Raw genomic sequence first — 16,781 nt, 5'->3', positions numbered from 1 at the left:
AGCAGGTCATTTAAAAAACCGCACAGACATAGAAGAATGATATCAGAAGTCATTTGATCTCCCACCGGGGCAGTTGCTGACTGAATCGCTCCCGACGTTTGCTATGGACAAGCCAGAGTCCCTCAGCTGAGCTGCTTCCCAGAGGAGAAAGCACATCCGAGGTGAGTCCCAGTGCCAGAGATTGCTGGAGGAGGAATGTGGAGGAGACAAGAGCAGCAGGTTAAACCGTTGTCCTGAAACCCGGAAAGCAAGTGGCGGAAGAAAGAGACTGCTGAGCTTGCTGCTTGAGCATCGGGCTGGATTGGTACAGCTAGGGCAATTTGTGCGTGCACTTTCAGCCTTATTCTCCAAAATACTGTGATCCTTCATTAGACAAAGTGTTGCTTGTCCTCGATAACCCTTGGAAAAGGAAGTCTAGCGTGGTGCTTTCGTGGTGAAGGGCAGAGCAAAGTTATTTTCTCCTCTTAATATTCGGTCACCAGAGCCAGCTCCGGTGTCAGGTTAACAGTGATGTTCTTATACAAGGCGTCATACGTGACGTTTGGAAAGTAGTTCAAGTTATTGAGGCCATCCAGGGCTTGTCTTTCTTTCGACTTCCTCAGCAAGGCATACCTATGCAATGAGAACCAGAGCCCAGAGTCACTTCCACATGTCCCACAGCCCCGCAAAGTCCTTCCAATGCTACTAAAACACCCTTTAACAGTCAGTCTCAACAGCAGCTACAAAACAACGAATTTCGGAGCCCTTAATAAAGATAAATGTCACATTTCCTATATTGAATATCTATATTAAATATCCCAAAGTTTAGAAAATTACAACCCATCACTTGATGAAGAGAAAAATGCTCTGTCCCACCAGCATCCAGCTGTAAAAACAACCCCTAACTCCAGCCCAAGGCCTGTGGGTCCCATTCCTGGCAGGGGGTTGAGCTCAGGGAGTCGAGCTCAGGGGGTCCTGCTGAACCCTCACCATAAAGCAGATGAGGGGTGATGTGGATCTTTCCATTTTGTAGCAACTGGATCACAAACAAGAGCAAAACTAAATGGTTTTAGTCAGGGGATGGGGGACGAGGAAGTAGAACTAGAATAATGATGATTTGGGGAAGGAAACTGCAGCTGGTATACAAGAACAGCCTCAACCAAATTTAGGGGCAGCATGATGAGATGTAAGGGCTAACGGTGGGGGGAAGCAAACTAAAATAAGCAGAAACATTTCAGCAGGACACTGACTTTGTGCACCACAGTGCCGGGGGCCTGGCAGCACCAGGGCAAGTGGGAACTGAGCTGAGACCTGGGGACAGAAAAAGCACCAGGGACGGGATATGCCAGGAGGAAAAGGAAGATACTGGGTGACAGCAAAGAGGGAAGTGCCCAAGCCAGTTTCAAAGAAGTCACAGCATCAGAACACAAGCAGGACACTTGGTGTCTTGATGAACACTTTCCTCCTCCATGGATGAGTTTTGGGTCTCCCTGCTCAGGTGGGAGAAGCAGCAGACTTCCAGATGGCAGCAGTTAACACTTGCCCATGGCTAAGGGCAGAGCAGAGGGGAGCAGAGGTTCCAGGAGGCACAACACAGAGGATTATCTATTGCCAAACCTTGCCTAGGCTGGGTGTGAGGCTCCAGACACAGCAGTGGAGGCAGAAGCACCCAGTGACACAGGTATCAGCCTCACCGGGGACAACCACTGCCTTGCCCATCTTCACTGCAGATCCCTCCCTCCCGCAGCACTGACCCACAAGTCCTGCAGACACTGAGCTAGAGCTCCTGCCCAGGGTCAGGGGCAGACCAGGGAAGCATCGGGTACAAGTGCTCAATCCACTGCACTGCCAGCCTTCCACACCTCAAGGGTTTGACCAAATACAGCTTTTTAAGCCAAAACCAACTTCTGTTTCAAGAGTGAAATGAGAGAAGCATCTCTCATTCTGGCTGCACTCTGACAGAAATGAAAAGTAGGGCTAAAGATGACATAACCTCAAATGGAAACTCCCTAAAATGAGTCTTCTGACCAGCAGATAGCTCAAATGGTATCTGCAACATAAACCCTCCCTGCTGCCTCTTCCGCCAGCAGCAGCCAGGAGCCCCTCTGCAGAACAGAGCTTGCACTGTCCAATAGCTCATCACACGAGAGTCAGTTCCTGCAGCTGATTGTGAAAAAGGTATTTCTCTGCTGCCGAGTTTTCAAAAGACTCAAATTCTACCAAGGCTCCCAGTCACGCAACCAACCTCTGCACGCTCCAAAACAACCTCCTGAACAAAGGGGTCCGAGCCATCCTGGAAAGCTCCAGAGAGAACACAGCTTTTTGAGAGAAAAGACTACAAGCACACAGTACTTGTGCTCCTCAGGCACAGGGGACAGTCACTGCTCCTGAAGGATGTCCAGAGTCTCTCAAAAGAGCAAAGCCTGAATTCAGGGGCTCTGTACACCCACCCTGATTTGAGGCCAACAGGCAGGAACAGAAGAATGGAGAGGGATGAGTTGCTCCATCTCAGCACTGCAGGGGAAGTGTGTCGGAGCTGCCATCTCCTTGTTTGCATACACCATCATTATAGAACGGTTTGGGTTGGAAGGGACCTTAAAGCTCATCCAGTTCCAGCCCCCTGCCACGAGCAGCAACACCTTCCACTAGAGCAGGTTGCTCAAAGCCCCGACCAAACTGACCCTGAAAACTTCCAGGGATGCAAGGACCTCTCATCACAGGGATACAGGGTATGAAATGGAGGGATGGAGGAATCCAGGCAGCACTCTGTCTCCATCTCCCTGCAGTTAGGTTTCCCTCATGAGTTAAGGCTGTTACCGCCCTCAAACAGCTGCCTTGTACATGGTACAGATTCTTTGCAAAGAGCTTTGGGATTCTTAAAAATAATGTAGTACTTGCCTTCCTAGGAACTGCACTTCTCCTCGATGATGGTGGGGAATTGATTTGTATTTCCCTGTGTCTCCTTCCGGTCGAGTCACCGAGTAGCCTGCGTACTGCACTCTGCGTGAGGAAAGGGAGGAATAAACAGAAAACAGGAATCAGTCATTGCACTTGCTGTGTCATCAGCACTTGCCAGCTCCAACAGCAGCTTTGCCTTTCCACCCAGCAGATAAGCTTATCCTTAAATGCAACCTCCCCATTCCAGCCTGGGTTCTGGACAAGTCATACTTGGCACCTCCAAGCTTCAGCTCAACTAGAGACCAGCCTGAGCTCAGCAGCGTGGGATACTGCAGACAGAGACAGTCATTTCCCAACCAGCACTTCTCTGTTTGCTTCCCATGTACTGCCTGGGGCAGCCCCTGCTCCCTCCGAGACACTGCAGCTGGGCTGGCTCACAGAATCACCCTCAGAAGCAGAGTTCAGGGACGAGCTCCCATACCTGTTCCAGAGGTCATCATCTTCACCACCCCAGCCCCAGAAGGCATTAGGGAAACCATTGATCTTCTGAAACTGCTCAACAGTCAGGCCGCTCACCCCACCGAAGAACTCGTTGTAAGGGAGCCTAAGTAGGAAAGAAGGGGTTAGGGCAAAGCCCACCAGGGCTGCAGCTCTCCCGCCTGCAATGGGGGAAGCCTGAGCTGTGAGATGCTTTCTTCTATTCCCCTCTCACGTTCACCTCACACAAAGCCCCAGAAGCAAACAGAGATTAGTCTTTCACCTTTAAAAAAAGAGAATCTAACACTGGCTCCTTAGCTGTTATGGTAGTGAGGAGGAAAAACAGTGCTTACAGATACATGTACTTATCCAGCTTGGCTGCAAAGTGCCTCGGCATCTGTCCACACCCATAATAGTTACGGTCATTTTCTGGTATGTGGTCCACATCGTGAAAGATGAGACAGTCCCAATCCAAGTCCTTCATTGCTTCCCGAAAGCCAACATTGAAGAGCATGGCACGGTTAAAGGGTTGGTTTCCAGCCTAGGAGAGAGAAAGTTCCTTCTCAAGTGGAGCCCTGTGCAGTTCGTGCTCTGCATGTGCATTCTCAGCCTTGTCTAGAAAGCTGCAGAGGGCAACCAGCTCCCACACTGGTGCCGCAAAGGGAAATGATGTATTGGGACAGACTGGCAAGATCAACCAGGACTTGAATATTCAATTTACTGTGAAGGAGCAAAAATAAAGATGCTAAAGTCCTATTACTTGGACACTTAAACAACCCAACTTTGATCAATCTTTTTAAGATGAGCTAGATATGGAGGAACATCTACTGGGTGGATGAAGCCAGACAGCATAAGTGACAGGTTCACATACACATCAAATGACTGTCTCATGTTTTACATTCATGAAGGTCATCTAGAAACTGGCCAGAAAAGAATTGCCTAACTCTGGTCAAGCCATTTCTGTGCCTATGGGATGCTCCCCAGAACTACCAGAGATACACAGAAATAACACATTATTTAAGCTGCAAACACCTGGATCACAGTTGTCTTTTTAAAAAATATCTGCTCCAATACAGGATTAACCAAAAAAAAACCCCAAGATTATCAAATTTTTACATTATTTTTTAGGTAAAACCAGTCATTTGGGGGCACACCTCTCAGCTGTGCCACTTTTATGCAGAACGGGACAACTTACACATGGCAACATGACCCCTGAGCCTGCCAAGGGTCAAATGATGTGTTCTGGCAGGTAACCTCCTTGGCACACAGCGCAGAGCTACGCCTGCAGCTTTGGCAGGCACATCGTTAGTGCAGCACATCCGTGCCCCAGCGGTTGCTGCTCCAGCCCCCAGGGCTCACTCACTTGTTCCACGACGTAAAAGGCGAACTGTAAACGTTGCCGCTGCAGCATGGGAATAAGGTGCCTGAAGAGGACAGGAAGATGCTCGTATCGATTGCGGAATGGGATCAGGATCGCCACCTGACAGGGAGAGGACACGGCTCTTACTGCACCGAACCAGTTGCTCCTGCTGCTGAGCAACCCCTGGGACTGGCTGGTGCGGTGTTACAGGAGCAGCACTAACCATGGTGTCTCAGCTCTGCCATGTAGGGCTGAGCAGCATGAAACCCTTCCAACCCCCACTACATGGATTTCCTAGTCACTTTTGGGGAAACTATTGCTTTGGGGGAATTCAATGCAACCTTGAGTGGAAGGGAGACCCACAGCTCCCCCCCTCCATTGCTTCTGCCCATGCCAAGACCTGCTACCACACTGCCCTAAGCCACCTTCCTCTGGGGTCAGGACTCTCCCACACTGCCACCTTGCCTCTCTGGGTCAAATCCTACGCAGTTTAGGGCAGCAGGGGCAATGGGAGGGCCAGCAACAGGGAAACAGGGAGGAGCTCATTGCCTGGCTCCTTCATAGTCCATGCAGAAACTCAGAGCTGACTCATGCATCACTAAAGCAGCTCTTGAATTCAGCGTTCCCTCCCTAGGCACTGCAGCTCCACACTTCAGAGATCCTTATATTCATCACTCTGAAGCTGCAGTACATCAGAGATGTTCCCAATAACGTCTTTCCATCACTCACCTAGGACTCTCTGTTCCCCTGTGCTCAACACTGACATGGGGCTGCCCAGCTCCCCATTACCTTCCAGCGAGGCAAGCAGTCGCTCGGCTTCCAGTGGCCTCCCAGCTTGATGGAAGGGTCTTTTGAGAAGAACTGGTGGATATCCTCCATCGTGATCTCGCTCATATTTACATCAATGGGGCCCTCTGCAACACAGTGGGGAGAAGCAGAAGAGGAGGTCAGGAACTGCTGTCGTCCTGAGGCAGCTTGTGCCTGCTTGGGACAGAACACTGCTGCATCCCTGCCCTCCATCCCCATCACTGAATGCAGACAGCCTCTTCTTTTCCCCAAGCACCAACAAAACCGGATAGGAAATGCTGCTGGAATGACTTGCAACACCTTCATCTCCTCAGCAGATGGGCTCTGCTCAGCCTTGTGATCACTGTTGGATGCAGCTCTTCCGTCAGAGACCCACACTGGCCAGGGCACCCTTCTACACCTCCATACAGGTTTCCAGCACACACAAACCCCCACACCTCAGCAGGGAGCCCAATTTTCCACGGCAGTATTGCTTTGGTGGAAGCATTTCTCCCAGCTGCAGTTCCCTCTGGGGTGGATCCAGCCTCATGTCCTGCACCAGCCCCTGCCCAGCTGTACCAGCACAGCTCAGAACTGGGACCAGCAGTGCTGCCGAGGGACCACCCTGCCAACACTGCCCCCGGAAAAGGGCTGGCCGAGCCTTTGCACCAGCTCACAGTGCCAATCAATGGGCTCCTGCTTCGGCAGCGAGACCTGCCTCCAACATAGCAGGGATTAGTGTGAGTGGGTAAACAATGAGTTTCCAGGAGGGGACCAGGCTCCAAACAGTGCTCCCATTCATCTCCAGGTGCTGGCAGGGAAAGGTGCAATGCTGGTGAGCTGGGGAATGCCACAATGTGCCCTCCAAAGCCATGGGGAGCCGGAAAGGGGTACAAGGCCACTGAGATGCTACTCACTCATAGAAGGGAGCCTCTCAGGACAGGTGTGGTTGGGGAAGTAGGTAAAATCTTCAGGAAGAAACGTTGTGGCTTGCAGAAAGGTGTCATTGTGGTTCAGGTCAAGAGGATAATCTGGGGGACAGGGAACAAAAAGGGAAGATTTAAAATAAGTTCACTTTTGATCTGCAGGTCTTTGTTATTTCCAGCCACCTCCCCGTGTGAGCAGCCTGCGAATGCATCCATAGCTGAGGATGTCCCCAACAGCATGGGGTGTCCCCATGCAGCATGAGCTCTATCTAGACTTGCAATTCAGGCTTCACGTTTTCTGACCTAAGGAAGAACTTTCGATGCCACGTTTAGGTATCACAAACAGCTCAAAGCAAAGGAGCACATGGCACTTGGAAGGACAAGCTACTTAGCACCTTGTCCCTGAAAGACCATGGCACAGTGAAAGGGAACATGCTCCTCCAGTGGGTCTTTTCCAGGTCACAGTGCCAGTAAGGAGTGTCAGTGCAGCAGCATGCACAGGGAAATCCTGCCTTGCATCCTCCTCAAAAGATCAATGAAAACTATCATGTTACACACAGCCTCTCCTCCAGTTTGCATTGTGCAAGAGCAGAGGAGCCCAGCGCAGCAGCTTATTTCCATATTTCTCCAGTACCCCCATTCCTCTGCATCCTTTTTCCTCCTGGGCAAAACCCTTCCAGCCCCTTACACCTGTAGATGTCTTAAGGAGGTTTTTACATTACCATAGAAAGCAGAAGTTCATGGTTAAGTTGCCGGCTTTGCATAACGCATCTTAGTCAGGCACGTCTTCATTTTAGGCACTAGAATTAAGTTCCCTGCACCAGCTGCTACAGAAAGATGCTGCCTCTCCACTTTCTCCGAGCATCAGGTGCTTAGCAGAGGGTTGGCCTTTAGGTCCACAGCACCAGCACCAACCTTACACCCCGCAGAGGTCCTGGAAAGCAGCCATTTACAGCTGAGCCACCCAGTCCCATCACAGGCAGTAGCAGAACAAGGTGGTCTCATCCCTTCCAGCTACCCTACCATGCACAGGCATTCCTGCAGCAGCTAGCTGCAGAAGCACACCATGGGGCTGACATTCACCATGCCAATTCAAAGCAAGAGCAGCCCTGGTTTCTCATGGGCACAGAACAAACCAGCTGGTGTTCAGGCACACAGAGACAAAAGAAGGTCTAGTGTCCACCCTATCATACCCTGAGAGCTGTCCGGGTAGCTCTGCAAAGCCTTGGGCACAAGGATTGCAAGTGACCCATCAGTAAACAGTCGGGTTGGAGCTGGATGATCTTAAGGCCTTCCCAACCCAAACCATTCTATGATTTACAGGAGGTAGCCGGATTAAGTTATTTTACTGAACCCAGTGTGAAATTCAGGGTTTTTTCAGCAGCTATAACCTTTCAATTCATCTCACATTTAGTTTCAAGAACATATTGATAGCAAAAAGGTTTCACATATTTTATCCCCAGAGCAATTTAATAAACCCAGAATTACAGTGTAATGAGGTGAATGAATCTGCTAAGAGCTAAGAACCCAAGTCATATGTAAGGCTAGAGACATTTGAGTAATTGCATAAGCACAGTATATTTTCCATAGCAGAAAGGCTGCTGCATTTAATAGCCACGTTAATGATATATCAAGAAAAAATAATCTAGTGACAATTTCATCCTTTAAAGCAAAGGAGGGAGGGTTGCCTTTACCTGCAAGGTCAAGAATCTTTCATCTAAATCAACTGGGACAAGTCATTGCTGGCCTGATATTCCAGCTTGCTTTATCGTGCTAGTAATCACATCATTAATACTGCTTATTCATTCTAATAAGTGGTACACAAACTATCTCAGACTCAAGACAGACTTGTAAACAGAACCTAAGGGCTTTTCAAGTATGATAAATAGTGTTTTGGATGCTCTATATTTTAATAACCAGATTCCCATTAAATCCCTATCACTAGAGTACGCTCTCAATACTTAGTCCAGCGGATAATGTACAGTGAAGCTCAGCTCCCCTTTTTTGCACCAAGGGCTGCCTTTTTTGCTTGCAGAAGCACAGAAGGGATCCCTCTTGGCTCACTGAACAGGAAACCTATTACTGCATCTATTAGCAAATGCTGAAAAAGTTATAAATTACTTCCTCATTTTAACACAAGAGGAAAAAAGCTAAGGGCAAAGAATAAATGCAGATGGATGGGGACAAGCGCCCTGTGCTCGGTCACCTTGCCATTCACAGTGGGATACTGCATTTTTAAGGAATCTGCCAGAAATTAAGGTCCCAGGAGGACACATGCACAAGGCAGCACTGCACAAAGAACAGCACACATGACGTATGGGAAAGGTTGCAGCTCAGAAAGCATCAGCCTCCAGCTTCCCAGTGCTCCCAGTGCAGCTGGAACAGGGACAGCTAGAGAGAGGCCACAGCGTCTTCTGCCCAAACTGGTTCGTAACCTTTGCCAGATCACTCCCAGCAGCAGCATCCCTGCCCTTCCTCTGCACGCCTCTCCTTGGAAGAGTGGAGGGAATGCAGGGATGGATACCCAGTGCTGCCTGCAGCGTGGGACACGGGCAGCTGCTGGGGCAGTCAATGCCTTTGGCTGCATCCCCCCTGCAGCCATACCATGTGGGTTTGCTCTCCTGGCCATCGCACTGGGGAAGGATGCACACACCAGGCAGTGCCACTGCTCAGATCCCACCAAGGCACCCGAAAACAGAGTCAGGGAGGGAAGATACTGATCCTGGTGTTAAAATCCTTGCAGCCACAGTGCCATGTGCCTTCCAGATGTCACCACCATCCATCATGTGCCTGCTTTGACCTGCCTGCCAGGGAAGGTCACGCAAGGATGGTGCATAGTGCCTGTATATGTCAAAAACATCCTTACAGCTGGAGTTCTTGGGGCAGGAGGGGTATCAGCCCATGCCAGAGCTGGGATGGAGATGAGGCTCAAGCAAAGCCAGTTATTTTCAGTAGCAGCAGTACTGGTACTGCTGACACTAACATGGTAACCACTTCCATGTCTGCTGCAGGGAGGTTTTTGGAGGTCTCAAAGCCCTGAGGGTCAGGACCAGAGCAGGACAGCTCTTGACTCTCATCACCACAAGCAGTAGCAGTGGAGTGTCCAACCCTCCTCCCTTCAGGGGCTCAGCCACTTCCTCACCCTGCATCTGCTTTACGTGATGTTTCCAGCGCTAAAAATAGCTCCGAATGGCAGCCCTGGCCAGCGTCAGCAGGGAGACGAGGTGACCCTCGGTGTCAATCTCTTGTGCAAGTTGATAATTCCCCTCCCGTGCCCATCCCTGGTCAGAGTACAGCTGAACCGGCGGCCACATCACTGCTCCTCGGCGTGCTGGGCAGCAAGGGCACAGCTCATGTTTTGCTGTTAATAAGGAAATAATCCTGCTTTGTAAAACTCTACCAGCCCCTGCTGAGGAACCCTCGCAGTGGAGGAGCTGAGCTCCCTGATGCCAACTGCACCAGCAGGATGCACCGGTGACATGTCAGCAGGGAAGGTGCATACCCGGTGTCCCACCAGCCCAAAGGCAATGCCTCACCCCGGCTTACACAGCCATGTGCATTTATGCTTCACGGTACCATGTTTACACCAAAACTTGTAACCCTGTTATGAGCTTTGTATTTCGGATGATGAACAGCCTGGGAGTGGGAGCCTGCGACTCCACTCCCTGCATTCTGCCCAAAGTTTAATGCGCTGTTTGTGGCAGATCTCCAGGCAAGTCATCTCTGTTCATCCTTGCATGGGAAGAGGGAAGCTTATGAGCACAGGCTCCTCCATGTGCATGGAGCCAGAGCTCTGCACATGCATGTGCCTGGGAAGTGACTTCTTCAATATGAAACTGAATTTGAAAGTATTCACCCTCAGACTGGTTGAAGCGAACAAATGGAACAGCTGGAAAGCAATTTCAGCTCAAGATCCCATCGTTTGACACCTTTCAAGGTTTCTACCCCTTGTCCAAGTTAGAAGCATTTGAATTTTATATATATAAAGAAAATAATTACGATTAATATAAAGAAATTCTATTCTATTAATAGTCTTTATGCATAGCATATATACACATTAATTATATATATAATAGGCATTTATGTTATTTGTAATACCTATTCATACATATAAAAAATAAAAAGGAAGCTAAAGTTCCCACTCTGCATTTACCAGCACAAATTAATCCCTTCAAGCAAGAGTGGCTCAGGCCAACCTGATTTCCAATGGAAATGGAACCTTTGATCAAAATGTCAATTACTCAAGGAATACCTGAGTCATTCACGCTGCTGTTCCTCTTGGCATAGGCACTGCGGACCACCTGCTCGTACACCTGAGCTCCTATTGTTCGCATGTTCTCACGAATCATGATGCCTCGGGCTTGCATCATGAAGAGGTAGGTGTTCACTGCAGGGGAAAGAAAAAGGAGCATTTCCATGACCATCACGTTTTGTAGGAAAGAGAAATAGGAGTCTTCTGCAACCATTCCCTGCCTCCTGCTTGGTTTTGGCTTCCTCCTCTCTGCAGGATCATAGAATCATAGAATAGTTAGGGTTGGAAAGGACCTTAAGATCATCCAGTTCCAACCCCCCTGCCATGGACAGGGACACCTCACACTAAACCATGCCACCCAAGGCCTCATCCAACTTGGCCTTGAACACTGCCAAGGATGGAGCATTCACAACCTCCCTGGGCAACCCATTCCAGTGCCTCACCACCCTCTCAGTAAAGAATTTCTTCCTTAGATCCAATCTAAACTTCCCCTGTTTCAGTTTGAACCCGTTACCCCTTGTCCTGTCACTACAGTCCCTGATGAAGAGTCCATCCCCAGCATCCCTATAGCCCCCCTTCAGATACGGGAAGGCTGCTATGAGGTCTCCACGCAGCCTTCTCTTCTCCAGGCTGAACAGCCCCAACTTTCTCAGCCTGTCGCCATACGGGAGGTGCTTCAGTCCTCTGATCATCCCCAGTTCACACGTGCCTTGGTTATCCGGTGGAGCTAGGAAGGGCACAGAGTTGGGAAGCGGAGGTGTAAGGCTATTTAGAAACCCAGCTGGTTAATAACAGGGCCATATCCAGCTAGATCTGATGATGTAGACTGTAATGCAGCACTGCAGCTTAAATAACTGTACATTCTGCTTCCTAAGCAAGGAGGCTTAATTAGGAAATATTATAACAGCAAACTAAGCTGCAGGCCTGGAGAAGTGCATTTGTTCCTAGACTGCGGCACCAAGGGCTAACACTTGCTTGGCAGAGGTACCACAAACCCCATCCCAGTACCAGTCTGAGCACACCAGCAATTCGTATGTTTCAGAGCAGGCTGCATTTTGAAGCACAAGCCCCCTGCTCCCCAGGACCAGCCCCCCCAGCCAGGTTCCTTCCCCTCTCCTTTCCTGCTGACCCCATGCCCTGGCACTGCTCAGGCTGAGCCTGCTTAGGTTTCAGTTTAAGCTGACACCCGGTGCTGGCAGAGATGGGCCCCAAAGCAAACAGCAGCAAGCGCAGCCCTGAGTCACCAGCAGCACCCGCAGCGATGGTAGGACTGCCACCCATAGGGACAGCAGGACAGCCACAGCACCCCTGCACTGACATCGTAGGCTTAAGAATGAAGGGGGGGGGGAAATGATTTGAAAATAGGGAGGAGGGGAGATCTAGAAGGCAAATTCTGCACTAGTAATTACAAAAACAGGTCAAAAGACACCCCAGGAGGGATGAAGAGGGCGCCAGGCCAAGGAAACAACAGGGACCCATCACAGAGAAGAGCAGCAACTGATGAAATGTCACCAGGAAACATCCGTAACAGGTCATTTCTACAGCAGGCGTATCACAAGATGCAATAGCCCGGAACCAGTGGCTGCCAGTGCCAGGAGGGTGCAGTCATTGCTGGAGTCACTGGGAGCACAGATTAGATAGGGCACCACCACTGGAGAGCAAGGGTCGCCCCAACCACCACCCACCAGTACACACACTGATGCACTGCGCCTGGTGTCCTTGCCCTGCTTTCCCCTTCTGCACCCACAGCTCGAGCCGGCTCCAGGAGGGCTGCCCACACGCATTTCCCAATCCCAACCGTGTTTTGTTTCCACACAGCTAAGCAAATATTTGAAGAGGCGATGGAGCCCCACGCCGTGCCCAGAGCTCGCACACCATGCCCAGAGCTCGCACACCATGCCCGGGTCCTGTGCCCAGCCTATCCATGGGGAATCACCGCATTTTCAGCAAGAAGGGGGTCGGCTGCATGTACTGCTCGGCAACTAAATGGCTTGCAGTGAGATGTTAAATGCCATTCGCAGCCTCTCCTATACATGTACCCTTCATGGTAGAGCCAGTGATAGCACCTTAAGCTGGTGGTTACAGAGGCAACAAGCAGAGCTGCCTCAGGCAAAGCTGTACCCAAACCCTCTTTGTTCACCCACTGCTTCTGGGGCCAGTTCTGCAACCGCCGGGCTGGTTAGTGACAGCAACAAGATGAATGTGTGCTCTGCTGCAGTTTCCTGGCAAGATCCTGGAGTTGCAATGACAGTGAGAGGCAGCAAGGGCTGCTCCTGCTCGGAAAGACTGGGAATTTGCTTTAGCAGATCCCCAGGGCAGAAGGCTCAAGGAGAAGCTGGCATTCAATGTGGCACTACAGGCCAGAAATGAGTGTAGCTGAAATTCCACATGCAAAGCCTTACACCCAGCCCTAAAGCCTGCATAAGCTTGCACTTGGACTCAACTCCTGCTTGGAGCTCGGCATGAAACCGCATCATCACCCAACACCATCTCCAGCCCCAGCATCCCTCCCTGACACAGCCCCAGTTTAGGCAGCTGCCAACCAGGACTTTACGGAAGTGGGAGCTCCTGTGGGGAAAAGAAAGGTTTGCGGAAATGGGCTATTTAGGGTAAGTGAGCAATGCAATTGGGCTGGCATGGCCTTGGGGTCTAGGGCAGGATGCACAGGGCAGCTCCAGCCTGACCTGACCATACAGGCAGGTCTCCCAGATGACCACAACAAGGCGTACAAGTTGGGCAGCCGCTTCTCCAGCTCATCAGCCCAGGTCACAGCTCTGCCTCGGCTGCAAAGGCAACATATTATGGGTTGATGGTTTGGGCATATGGCTCCTAAGGACATGTCTGTAGCATCTTGCACAAATGGCAGCATCCACCCCAAGCTGCAGGCAGAAGCATTGCAAGGCTCTAGCAGGAAGCAGCACAAACGAACACATCCAGCAATAGAGCAGCATCCTCCAAAGCCAAGCAACCACAGCAGCGCATGAATTCATAAGGGAGAGCAGCACCACACAGCCTCACCTCCACCATCAGGAAGCAGTGAGCTGCCCAGTTCCCTTTCCAAACTCCAAAAGACTAATCAAGAGCTCCCCTTTGCACAGAGCAAAGGGTAGCTGAAGACACTCAAGGCGAGATGTTTATCAAGACCAGGCTACTGATAAGGGAAGAGGGAGCAGCAAGCTTGCACTTTCCAGCTTGCATGGAGGCATGATTCACTGACACTGAACAAGCAATTTAGCTCTCTACTTCATTATGCCTTCTACTCGCTGGATAAAGCAGAACCAGGTTTGGTGAAGCACGAAAGAACAGGAGACACACAATCAGCATCCAATCCCTGCCTAATTGAAGGGAGAGGGAGGTTTCTCGGGCACAGTGAAAGCACCATTTGTTCCTGCTCCTCGGCGGGCAGACAGAGCAGGGCCTCGCCACGGCCACATGACACGGCTCGCTGGGTCGGACTCGCACGGAGCGGCAGTGGGAATCCTGAACAGACTGTCACAGCAGCCACCATCCCAGGGGAGCGCCAGCACGAACAACACCAGCTTTGTTTAAGGCAGCGGTTGCCTTCTCACATATTAACCCCTTTGCTCAGATGATGAAGGAGATACTTGGCCACGGATGAGATGGTGCCATCAACATCCACACACAGAGCATCAAGAACCCCACACGACCACACTGACCCGAGCCCCTTCTGCCCCCAGAACCGCCCTCCACCATGAGATAAGCTTCACAAAGCCCATGCTTATCCAGCACACACAGTTCATTTGGGTTAGAAAATCGGACTTAAAACACATTATTGAAAGCATTTCACTCCCCATAGCCACACAGTGCTTGATTTAGCTCCATGGGGCCACCAAGCCTGGGTCTGGATCAACATCTGGGAATCACCCTACTGAATTCAAACCTCACTCCTCAGTTTACTTGGCTTTTGATGAGCAAATCTGCCATGTTTAACATTTATTAAGGCTAACCCTACAGAGCTTAAGGCACCTGTACCCAAAAGGCAGCGTTCCCCATAGCCATAGTGCCAGAGCCACCACCAGCACAGGAAGGAGATGCTGAGAATCCACACCATGGCCTCTGCCAGGAAGAAACATGCACACACACACTGGCGATGTGCTCAGCCTGAGCCAGGGTTCAGCCAGAAAGCAATTCTCCGTGCTGCAAGATACTGCTAATCTAATCACACAGGATGATCTCGGAAATTACACTGGCCTTCTGCCTTTATTCCATTTGAGCACGCAGCACTTCAGACCACATACACGTGGTGATAACAGCCTGGCTGACCAGCAGGACAAGGACAGGAGAGGGATTTTAGCTGCTGTTAGGGGAGACAGGGGGTAGGGACCACATCAGCAAGGGAAGATGCCCCTTTTCCTACTGATTTCCAGCACTGACCCTCACAACCCACATAGAAAACAAGCAGAGTTGAAGAATCAATTTACCCAAATGACTGCAGTAAGCTTATTCTTGTTAGTTCATTACAGGATAAGACAGCACTGCTGGGATTTAAACACACGGAAACGATGACATTGCACCTACAGCTTTTGCCACAGCTGGAGCAGAGGCACATGGCTGAACCCCAGGGCCAGTGCACCCTGCAGGATGCTGCACCCCAACCTCCCTGCTCACAAGCAACAGGAAGGGCAAGTGCTTATCCAAGCCGGGAATGGACACAACAACTTCAACCAGGGAGGTAAAGTCCAATTACATAAATGAGTGCTGAAATCTTCCTGTAATCATTTCTCTGTTGGTATTTTTGGAGCACTTCTAATCAAGAAACAGCTGACTCTCCCGTGGAAAATTAATTTCACCATGATGATATGTACTAGAAGAGGCAGCAGGGTAATTTGCAGCTTGGGAGTTGATTCAGAAGAGGTCTGAGTGTGATCCATGCCAGCTACCAACACAGGAAGGGGACAGACCTGACACGTCTTGCTCCTGACCCCAACACGCTTCTTTTGCCTGCGGAAAGGACCTTCCTCCAGCATCCTCCGGCACACGGGATGATGCGGTACCCAAGGCCCCGAGCCAGGAGAGACAGCCGCCCGAGTCAGGAAGAGGGGCAGGCGGTTCACAGCAGGCCTGCACGCCTGCAGCGGTATCAGCGCCCAGCACAGCAGCCAGGCTTTCCTGAGGAAGAAGCAGGTCTTCCTCTGCTTTGAGATTTAGGGTTTTCTGTCACATTCAGCAGTTTTTCCCCAGTTCATCAGTCCATCAGCGGCTGTCTGTGAACTCACTGTGGGCCCATTGCAACGTGCAGCCTTCTGCCAGCACTTGGGTGCTGGAGCATCTGGACCCCATCCCAGCACAGGCAGCCCCACCAGTCCCCACCCAGCCCCGGGAGCACATATCTCAACCAACAGAGTCATAAATCAACGTACAACCAGGGAAACTGCTGCTGTACAAACCGCTTTGCCAGATGCTCGGGGCAGATACAAAGCACCCAGCAGAGCTTGCAGGATGCCTGCGTGTGGGAAATGTGACAGAGACCCTGAAAGGATGAAGGTCCCGCAGGCAGCATGGATGGGTGCTCAGGTCACCCCCCGCACCCCATGCAAACACCTCTGGTGGGGCCCAGAGACAGCAAAACCAGCAAAGCCATGCCTAGTTAAGCCTTTTGTTAAGCTCTCTCAGCAGATCCCCAGCATCAATTAATCTCCATTAGCAATACAAAGAGGTTTAATCAAACTACAGCTCCAAGGACCAGATAGACTGTTAGGACAGTCTTAACTTGCAAACAACCTAACCAGGAAATTTAGCAGCATCCCATAGGTAATACACCACAAGACCTCTGTCGCTGTGAGCCTTCAAGTGGCACCACACACCCCAGACAGAAAGTGCCTGAACAATTAAATAACAGGTTCCTATTAGTTTAGGGAATTTAATATTAATGCCACCAATGTTACTTAGGCCTTCACCTCCAAATAGCACAGGAAGGAATAATGGGGTACGTTAAGTCATCTAAGAATTAACAGTGCAGCAGCACTGAGCTGGTAATGACAAGCCACCCATCCCCAAAACTGGCATGTTCACAGCCTGCACACGCATGAAGAAAGTGGGGAAGATGGGAGACTGCAGCGATGCTCAACCAAAGCCTGAATAC

General features: G+C 50.5%; 1 protein-coding gene across 1 annotated transcript in view; it reads right to left on the bottom strand.

Annotated features, from left to right (window-relative positions):
• Nucleotides 1–464: 464 nt before the first annotated feature.
• Nucleotides 465–16,781, bottom strand: part of B4GALT5 (beta-1,4-galactosyltransferase 5) — a gene marked incomplete at both ends in the record, with an annotated part of 35,315 nt that continues 18,998 nt past the window's right edge. Inside the window, 8 exons of the mRNA XM_080628102.1 lie at nt 465–612; nt 2,878–2,979; nt 3,359–3,481; nt 3,708–3,895; nt 4,718–4,834; nt 5,504–5,628; nt 6,418–6,531; nt 10,679–10,813. Of these exons, the coding sequence (XP_080484228.1) occupies nt 465–612; nt 2,878–2,979; nt 3,359–3,481; nt 3,708–3,895; nt 4,718–4,834; nt 5,504–5,628; nt 6,418–6,531; nt 10,679–10,813 (1,052 nt within the window). The remainder of the gene's footprint in view (nt 613–2,877; nt 2,980–3,358; nt 3,482–3,707; nt 3,896–4,717; nt 4,835–5,503; nt 5,629–6,417; nt 6,532–10,678; nt 10,814–16,781) is intronic.

This window comes from Psittacula echo (assembly GCF_963264785.1).
Source record: "Psittacula echo genome assembly, chromosome: 12".
Lineage (NCBI taxonomy): Eukaryota > Metazoa > Chordata > Aves > Psittaciformes > Psittacidae > Psittacula > Psittacula echo.
This window is presented reverse-complemented; position numbering and strand designations above follow the sequence as displayed.